The 10,137-nt window shown below is 30.8% G+C and overlaps 1 protein-coding gene across 1 annotated transcript in view; it reads right to left on the minus strand.

The window, feature by feature from the left end:
- LOC132716388 (uncharacterized) overlaps positions 1–9,843 on the minus strand; it is a 60,066-nt gene extending 50,223 nt beyond the window's left edge. Inside the window, exons 1-2 of the mRNA XM_060699654.1 lie at positions 9,613–9,843; positions 6,076–6,713 (exon numbers count right to left, since the gene is read on the minus strand). Coding sequence (XP_060555637.1) covers positions 6,076–6,683 — 608 coding nt within the window. The 5' untranslated portion in view covers positions 6,684–6,713; positions 9,613–9,843. The remainder of the gene's footprint in view (positions 1–6,075; positions 6,714–9,612) is intronic.
- Positions 9,844–10,137: the final 294 nt, after the last annotated feature.

Genomic DNA, 10,137 nt, shown 5'->3' on the forward strand with positions numbered 1-10,137 from the left:
GTTTTCCTCTTATTTTACGCCTGTCACTAAATCGAAACAAAACAAAACAACAACAACAACAAAATTACCAACATCAATAACGTGTGCTAATCTATAATTTACATTTTTTCTCCAATTATAAAATGAAAAGGTTTTTTCTCTCCTTTTTTTCTTCAAATACTGAATTTTGTTTGTAAACTTGCGTATTGTATATCTGTCATATTGCACGTAATTATATACGTAATGAATTTAAAACCAAATATAAATCCCGTTCAAAGTAAGCTTAGATAAATTCTTAACAAGGTAAAAATAAAAAAATAAACAGGGACAGACTATATTTTACATACATCATATATTAGTGAAATATTGTATGGAACGAGTGAAACATACGTTTTTATACCACTATTTAACGATAATTAACTCAAATTTAGGACTGAATTTATTCCCGACGCCATCTTTGGTATCAACGCGAAACACCACGAGTTGAATAGCATTCGGACGAGCACCTGCAACAACGATGTTTCGCACCGAGCGCTGACGTTGTTGAACGTGCCTCAGTATTTTAGCACCAATGTTTGTCGTTCTGTTATAAATAAACGAATTCGATAGCCATAAATGTCAGGGTCGTAGGCTCATTTTTAAACATGAGAAAAGTCATTATTTTTATTAGTAAAGTTGAAATTTACGAAATATTGTAATATGTACAGGAAATTAGAAAGTCGAGTTTGTTAATCTAAAATCAGTTCTAGAGTTAACTTACAAATACTTACTTTATCTGTTAACAACAAATTCAAATTAAAATGAATTAAAATTTCAAGCGGATTGAATTCGGAAACAACATCATCGGAGTTCGGTTCGAAGACCTTCTATCCAGCAATGACATAAAGTCGGTTTTGGTAAAAAAACAACTTTAAATGAGCAATAAAATATTCAGTAAAAGTTGTTGCTGTATTTGAGAGGCCATCAGTGTTGAAGGTTACTGTTTGCAGAATACATTTAAATTTCTCAACAAATTGAAGTTAATGCAAATTATTAAAGTTTAAGACCTGTAAAATCGGTCTATAAAAAGTGTCATGCGCATGCTCCGCTTCAAATTATTATTTAATTAATTCGATTTTACATTTCGTTGATAAGTAATAGTTATACTGTTATGTAGAAATATCATGGCATAACTGTCTCATCGCTTTAACATAACTATTACTTATCTCTGGCAACGTGTTTTATCTCTTTGACTGGCTCAAAGGTTCTTATATTGAGAACGTGCCCGCCGTTAAGCTGTCGCGTGATTTGCTACATTAAAATAATAATGCTTTGCATTAAAGTAATATGTTTAAGTACATGCGTGTGATTTCACATTATTATTAGTACATTCTACTGAAGGTCAGAGTCAGCTTATAATAAGCTATTATGTCAATTTTTAACAAAAGCTCCTCTTAAACCCCAAATTTGCACGAACGATCCTACAGCAATATGATATATAGTAAATTTAATCAAGCAGACCAATAACAATGTTTTTTTTTTCTTCAAAAAATGGATAATTTTTCGTAGCCAATCGGGTAAGGTTAATTAATTTATTACGTTGGTACAGCAAAAACTCTGAAAACTATATTGTTCAAACGTTTTATAGTGGGCATGTTTTTATATTTATTTGGTAATTTACGTGGACAGAAAGAGCCCTTTGCAATGTGTAAATTTACTTAATTACTTTCCTTGATCACTTGAAAATATTTTACTTTTGAACAATTTTTCAAAATTTTCATGAAAATTAGCATAAATATGGAATAAAGTAGTAATACTTCATTAAAGAATTTGTTGCAATTTTGAAATTCTGTATGTTAAAGCTTTCATATTAGCCCCCTATGTATTTTTTATCTTCCCTTTGCAAAAAGACATGGTTTTTAATCCAATATGATTAGATTAGTACATTGATAATAATAATAATAGTAGTAATAATAATAATAATAATACAATGTAGTAATAATAGTAATAGTAATAATAATAATAATGATAAGTAATAATAATGATGATGATAATGATAATAATAGTTCTACAAAAACTGGTTCTATTTCATTTATTTATTTATTTATTTTTATTTATTTATTTATTTATTTATTTATTTATTTATTTATTTATTTATTTATTTATTTATTTATTGTTATTTATATTATTCATTTTGTACCAACACCATAATTATGTAAATATAATCACATAGACCTTAACCAGATTACTCATTTAAAAGTATCTTTGCCAGTCATTTCTTTTAATAAATGCGTAACAAAATTACTTTTTACTACATTGTATATATTAAAGGAACTCCACTGAGGTCAGAAAGACTAAAAATATAAAATTTGAAATTTTTGCATAGATCAAATGAAGTACTTAAAATGGAAAAATCTAAGAAGGATTATAAAGAAAGTTGATTAAAAATCAATTTTTTATGTGATTCTTTGCCCAATCTGATTTTTGGTATTTTTGCAAAGAATTTACTGGAAAACGGGGTGAGAGAATGGTCTGAAAATTTGTACACAAGTTATTTGTTCAGACCTTCATCAAATGGTTTACAAAAATGTTTCTAGTCCATTCCATCATTCCAAAACACCTCAGTGGAGTCCCTTTAAACATTTTAGTCACTGTCGCAGCTAAAAGACCTCTCGTAGGCTTCTTTTCAAAGACACATACTTTTAAAACACAGAATTTCTTTTTTCTATTTATGTCTTTTCTATTTAAGGTTCCCATATCGCCTTTACACGTGTATAAACTGACTCGACTGGAATATACATCACGAATTTATTAAACGAAATAAATCGGGCGTCTGTCTGCTTTTAAATCAGCTCGTGACAAGAAAAAGAACGCGATTGCGTGACTAAGTGAATTGAACGGCATGCACTTTCTTTAAGAAATTAAATAGCTCAAAGGTATGTCTGGAACTAATAAACAATGTGTCTGTGGGATTATTTAAGTATAAAAGACGGTTTTAAGGGCGTAAATTACTTTTACATTTGACGTGTTTCGCATGGATCACAACTGATCAAAGATAAAAAAAAAGTTCAATATTGTCTTAAGAATTTGAGATAAATGAAAGTCACGTGATTTATGTGAAGCTACAAATAGCATCCTAACGTTGTTCAGACTGTCAGATAAATATGTTGCCAATTCTAGAAAATCCTTTGACATTTCCTTTGATGTGGATTTCTACTGTAGACAGTTTAGATAAATCATTGTTGGACGATATTTATTTATTTATTTTTTGTGCGGCAATCTGCTTTAGTTATATTTTGAGATTCTAGAGTTACAGAAAATGACCAAATCACCAACTCTGATTTACTGCTGCGCAGTACATATATAGTCCTCAAAAATGTAAGCCAAAATCACTAACAATGTGCAGATTTTCATGATTACATCTTATGAACGTTAAAGTGATTGGTATATTGTAAAGAAGATTTTAAGAGTACACATTCCATTGGTTAAATATATTAATTAGCTTGTGCATTTACAAGTTTGTATGCCAGTACGCATGTTGCCTTGCAAATTGCAACTTACGAATCAACCTTGTGGTCCGAATAGTTGCTTTGCTCGTTAATATTAACAGTTCGATTCTGCGTGCCAACAAGACTTTTAATTGTCTAAACTGTGAATTTATCATGGTCAATCGTAGAATTCTTTGAACGCTACTATTGCAGTGTGTGAAAGCTAAGGGGAAAACAGTGTATTCACGTAGGTCAGTCCAAGTACCCAAAGCAGACCAACTGCAGAAATTCTTACACATCCATTCATTATACGTTATACTGATTAAACATATATGAACAAATTGAGATTTTTACTTATTTCTATATCTACTTTATTTAATTATAAGTCAAAAATAAAATATTTTGCTTGTAAGAGTGAAAATAGATGATTCCAGTCGGTACTCAATAGTTTCGTACTCTTTCGTACTCATAATTACTATCGCTCAGTAGGTCAAAACAAGAACATATTGGGTAAATAGAGCAAAACAAGAATATGTGAGGACATTATCTATAAGGGTAAAAAGTTATATTTAATGAAATATTTTATAACAATTATTAACAGTAATATATTAAAGTTTCCATAATCTTTTGGTCGATATACAAGTATTGCAACATAGAATGTCTCTGTTATTTAACACTCACGAATATTGTATGAAAACAGAATAAAATGTTCCGGAACAAAATGTTATGCTGTTATTTTAAGTTATTTTAAGTGGGGTTTTAACCATTTAGCATTTATTGTGTGCATGCAGCATTCACTTTTAACGAAATTTACTGACATATTTCTTTAATACATGCATTTTGATTTTTTTTCCAGACTTAAAAAAATACATTTTGCTGCAGAAATAAAGATTTATACACATTATGAGCAAAATTGACATGGCATGTTGACCATATTAAACTCACGCTTGTATTTGCGCAATGTTAAATAAACTTTTTACCACCATCAATGTATTCAGTATTTATCAAAAATATTTCACGGCAATCATACAACTCACATTTTAAATTGTGTGTTACTAGTATTTAGATACGTATTATGTTATACACTTTGTTTTTCCCCATGTCCACTTTGTCTATACAACTCTACACATGGAACGGAACATTAAAAAAAACTTAGTTGTTATCATCTGTGAAACAAGAAGAAAGACTGGTCGCACAATTTTCCCCCATAATATATTCAGAAAGCTATTTTTCAAGCATAAAAGAAGTGTTTGTAGTAATCTTTAGAGACTCAATAGACCTTTAAAAATCTCATTTACAAAATAAGAGATTTATACTTTCATTTCTCTTCCAATTCTCGCTATAATATATTGATACATAATAGATGTTATGTTATTTCCTCACGATCGTTATACTGTATTAATGATACCATTAGCAACCTTTAAAGTGGCCTTCTGATCTCATGTTTGTCTTGAAAAAAGAGACTGTGTTGTCCTTTAAAGAGGCCTTCTGCTTTCATGTTTGGTTGAAAAAAAAACAGACTGTGTTGTTCTTTTAGGTGGCCTTCTGCTTTATTTTTTGGTTGAAAAAAAGAGACCGTGCTGTTTCAAACTAAGTATTTCAGTAATTTTATCTTGAAAAAGTGCATGATATCACTGTTTATTAGGCCTTCATCGAAACGGCGCCACGAGAGCTATTTATAGCGCGTCAATGACGTTCGGTTCTAAAAATAGAAGATCGGGAAACGAATCGTTTATATATAGCGGACCGGTTTATTAGAGGTATCAAGGGCTTTCCTAAATTTTCCTTATTGTTTAATGTATATTTCTTTTCCATCTTAATTCTGTGATTTGACAATTATATGAAACGATTTATTTAGGAATAATATATTTAACCTTTAGAAAAGCTGAAGGCCGCTTTAAATGTACGGAAATATAACTATTGTGAAGGATTGTGATTCTATATATTTCCAATGAAATAATTTTGAACAATTTTTGTTTCCAATGAAATAATTTTGAACAATTTTATGTCTTTCTGTTAAATCTAATCATAGTTAAAATGAGATATTAGCTATCATATACATTTTAATTCAAATTAACCTCCTCAAAATAGACATATTCGGCGAAGATTTATTTCGACAAAAGACTCGCATGTGTTTGATTGTGGTTGTTGCATATTAACCGAATGTCAATTACGCAAAATAGCAATAATGAAAAAAGAAACGGTAAGAAGGTACTGTGTGTCTCATGGAAATTTTAAATTTAAAAAAGGCACATTATGCTTTAAAAAGGAATGATTTTTTCCCGTTTATAGAAATGGCAACATGAGTTTTGTAACATTTAAATAATGGTTTTAGAGCATGTTAAATGCTTATCACCTGAAGAAAGTAGCACTGAATCTGAAATTATTTGTCATGAAAGTATCAAAATGAAAACAGCGTAGTATTTTGACTTCCATACAAAATACTAAATCACTTTAACTATAATAAATTCCAAAAAGACAACAGAAGCAGAAAATGGTTCAAGTAATTGGCCAATCGGTAATTATTTGGAACTGTAGCATGACACCAAAAATGAAAAATCTTTTGAGAAATAAAAATTCATTTTAGAGCATTTTGGGGGCATAATGGGGCCTTAATTATTCAACTTACTTGTGTTTACTCTCAGGGTCCACCTGAAATCCCTCAAAGCCGATCACAACATCGTTGGCGTTATTTTCTTGTATTGCCGACATCGGTTCTGAAGTGTGCCAGACTTCACATCCATCCGCCGGTGGTCGGGCAATTGTAGGAGAATTAGGATGTCTTTCCATCGCCCGATTCTGTTTGGGCGACAGATCCATCGCGAACTCACTATCCGCAAAACAATTTCTTATCGAAGCTGATTCTTCAACGGGGGATCTTTTACGAGGTAATTCCGGTAATGATTGTTTTGCTGATAACGGTTGTTTTGCTGGTAATGGTTGTTTTGTAATCGTCGACAAAGGTTGCTGGTTAATTTCTAACAGGGGCACTCCGTTTGTTTCATGCGAAGGTTTCTCGATGATAACTCGCAATGGTATATCGGTAGGTACCCGGGGTTGTTTCTTTTCATCAATAACTTCCAGTGGTTTCTCGGCACCAACTTGCAGTGCTCCGTCGTCGGTTGTTCGTAAAGTTTTGCCGTTAGCGGTTGGCGGAGACGGTTCGCTATTATCGGGCAATGGAATATCTTCAACCGCGTGCATTGGCTGCTCAGCAACTGTTTCAAGATGTAACATTTGTCCTGTTTTCTGGTGTCAATCTCAAATCTGCATAATGAAAAAGAACACATCAATTCAGTTAAAGATGCGACTAATGTTATCAATGTAAATGTGACACATAGCAATAGTAAACAGATGGAATCAGTCCACAGTTATTTGCCTTTCGTTGACCACAATAAGGAAGTAAATCCGCATAAAAGAGTGCCTGTGTTTAATGCCAGATATAAATGAATAATTGAATGAAAGAGATAAAAAAAGGCCATTTCCTGACAGAATTCATTTCAAATAGTTGGTAAATGCCAATTTTGATCCAGATTTTATGCGAGTAAGTATTTTTTTAGTGTTTTTCTACATGACAGAATTTACATGGTTCCGGCTAATTACTGAAAACTGTCAGACTGATGTATTTTGAACTGAAATGCTGTGAAAAAATGATGAATGACCCCTAGTTTGCTATAGCTAGAATTATTTATCTTGGATGGTACTGTAAGCACAAGTGACTTTGATTTGATTGGAGAGTTAGTAAAATTGCCACAGGGTTTAATGTTTATATAGAACATATAGTGAAATTAATTGTGGTCTGAGGCCAGATATAATATAATTGTTTAATAGAACGGTGAAAAGGTAATATTGGCACTAAGACACGAGAGCAAAGGTATAATCTATAAATGATATACATGTAAAAATAAATATAATCATAGTGAAAGAAACCACTGATTAAATCAATACGTTTAAAATGACATCAAAATATATGTTAAGAATGACATTATGGCATTCAAGTACCTAAATGAAACAGTTCAAATACGAAGCAAGTTTTATTACATTCATTTTTCGGTGTTATTTAATTAATACCAAATGTAACAGTTTATTTTAGTTGCAAGCAAGTATCAAATGAAAAGTTCATTTTCTTTGCAACCATATAACTGTTATAGTTCAGTTCCGATTAGTACAAAAGTTTATTTTCCTTACAGTCATGTAACAAATGTTAAAGTTCGTTTTCGGTGCAATCACGGAACATAGGTAAATGCAACCAAATACTAAATTCAAATGTTCATTTTCGGTGCATGTAAGTATTAAAATAAATTCAAATGTCCATTTTCGGTTCAATCAAGTGTTTTTTTAAAGGCAGTAAAATTTCGTTTTCGTTGCTCAAATACCAAATTCAAATTTTTTTTTGGTGCAATCAAATATAAAATAATGTAAAATTTCATTTTCGGTGCAATCAAGTAACACATTTTTGATTCTCATAATAGCTCATTTTCGGTGCAATAAAGTATCAAGTATTTTTTCATTTCAGTGCCACAAAGTAACATAAGTAATCAAGTGACAAATTGCAAATTTCATTTTTGGTGCCTCGTAACAGCCCATTTTCGGTACAATCAAGAGACAATTTCGATGAAGCCAAGTACCAAATTAAAAGTTCATTTTCCGGTGCTATCACGTAAATGTAAAAGTTCATTTTCCGATGCAGTCACGTACCAAATGTAAAAAGGTCAATTTCACTGTGAAGGAACGATTTCGTTATATAATTATTTATGTAAATATGTGGAAATAACTGCTATAATTAATGTCTGAATGGTATATTATAAATAATATACAACGGAACCATGGTGAATAGAAAAATGACAGATATCTAACGCCAAGTAGAGTTGAATAAAATCTGGCCATTTCTATTCTTCGAAAAATTTGATCGGCATTTTCCGAGATTCATTAACATTTGAATGTGCATTGTATTTTCTCGCAAATGACATTTCAAAGATCAGATTATGAATGATAAAACAAAAACCAGTCACCCGAAGAAAATAAAAACACGTAAAATGTGTTTGAAAAAGGTTTATTTGTTATAAAAAGTAGAGAAATCTAACGTATCTTATAAAAATGTCTATAAAATAAAATAACCAAAAACAGATTTAAGAAACAGTTTATTAAAAAATAATATACAATTTACTTACTTTTAAAATAAATAATATCCGTTTTATATAGCTCAGAAAATGAAATTATCAGAGTCTTCAAAGGCTGATATTCAGCAGTCATTTGTATATAACAAATAATGTTTGACATTAAGATTCTCTTTAATGAGTATTGACACATCCGGCGTTCCATAGTACATTAAATTTAATGTCATATTTGCGATTAATTCCTTTTATCTTTTTGGGGAGGGAAGGTTTTATGCAAATGTGAAATTACGAAATGAATACGGCATTTGCAAATTACTAATAATTGTTGCAATATGCAAATGACGGCATATCCATTTGTTTTGGTTTTCCTGAATGAATCAGTCAATGAATGAAACAAAACATTGTTTTGAATGATAAGACGGGATTTGTCTTATGAATTCGCCAGTACACACATTTTCCTCATGATCAATACAATGTAATGGTTATTGCTATGGAAGTTGACATCTTAAACTTTCTCCTTTATGTTTAGACAGATAAATTATCGTCAGAAAACTTATTGCAGACGACTCTTGTCAATGTTTCAGGCTTCATTTGGTTTCTCGAGTTTTCCATCTGATTATATTTTAATGTTGTTTCTGTTTGTTGTTTCTGTTGTTATTGTAATTTTCACGTGAATATAGCGTGCTTATACCAATAACTAGCATATGCTTAAAAGCACATAAATTTATCTTATTTCATAGGTCAAAAAGAAAACTCCAATTGATTTTGTTCTGAAATACCATAATAATAGTTTTATATGACTGACTATACCAATAACTTTTTTCTAGTTTTACAGTTGGACCGAAATTTATTTAGCGAAATAGGTTGTTACTTCTCTGTGTTATTTATTTGTCAATAAAATAGTCATATGAAATAATAAGGGACATGACGTACGTGATATCAAGAATACAAATACATGTATATATAAATAATAATAATAAATAATATTTAAATATATATTGTTTATATAGTACAGTGTGTGAAACTCTCAAAAAGTTATATGGACTTACCTCGAATTCAACTTCCGAAAACACTTCACATATTCCTCACGTATATTGACACACTTATTATCCTCGGCTATTTACATAACTCCCTGTAAACATGTGAATTATCCAGACATCTACTCCAGTAACTACAGTATTACTGTCCATAGAAATTTCATAAAAACCACCTGTTTCAGAAAACGTATACAGCACGTTTCCATAGAAACAATGACACCGCGATATTTTAATTTCGCCGGTATAATAGACTCTTCGGGAATTATCGATCAAAGCAGAAGAACTCAAAGAACAACAAAATCACAAAAGCCGATATAAGGCGCGAACTTTTAATTATCATCTTGAAGCCTTAGTTGATCTGATTTTAACAGGATCATTTGAGACTGTTAATTCGTTAATTCTTATTTTGTTTAAATTGGCGAATGTTTGACAATTGGTTTGGAACTGGTTCCCAGACCTAACAGACTTAATCAAGGCGACGGCATGAATAATGAATTAGGCCAGTGAACAACAATTTAATTTCTATCTACTTTTGGT

The sequence above is a fragment of the Ruditapes philippinarum genome, unplaced genomic scaffold (assembly GCF_026571515.1).
Source record: "Ruditapes philippinarum isolate M1 unplaced genomic scaffold, ASM2657151v2 ctg238_1_1_1_1, whole genome shotgun sequence".
NCBI lineage: Eukaryota > Metazoa > Mollusca > Bivalvia > Venerida > Veneridae > Ruditapes > Ruditapes philippinarum.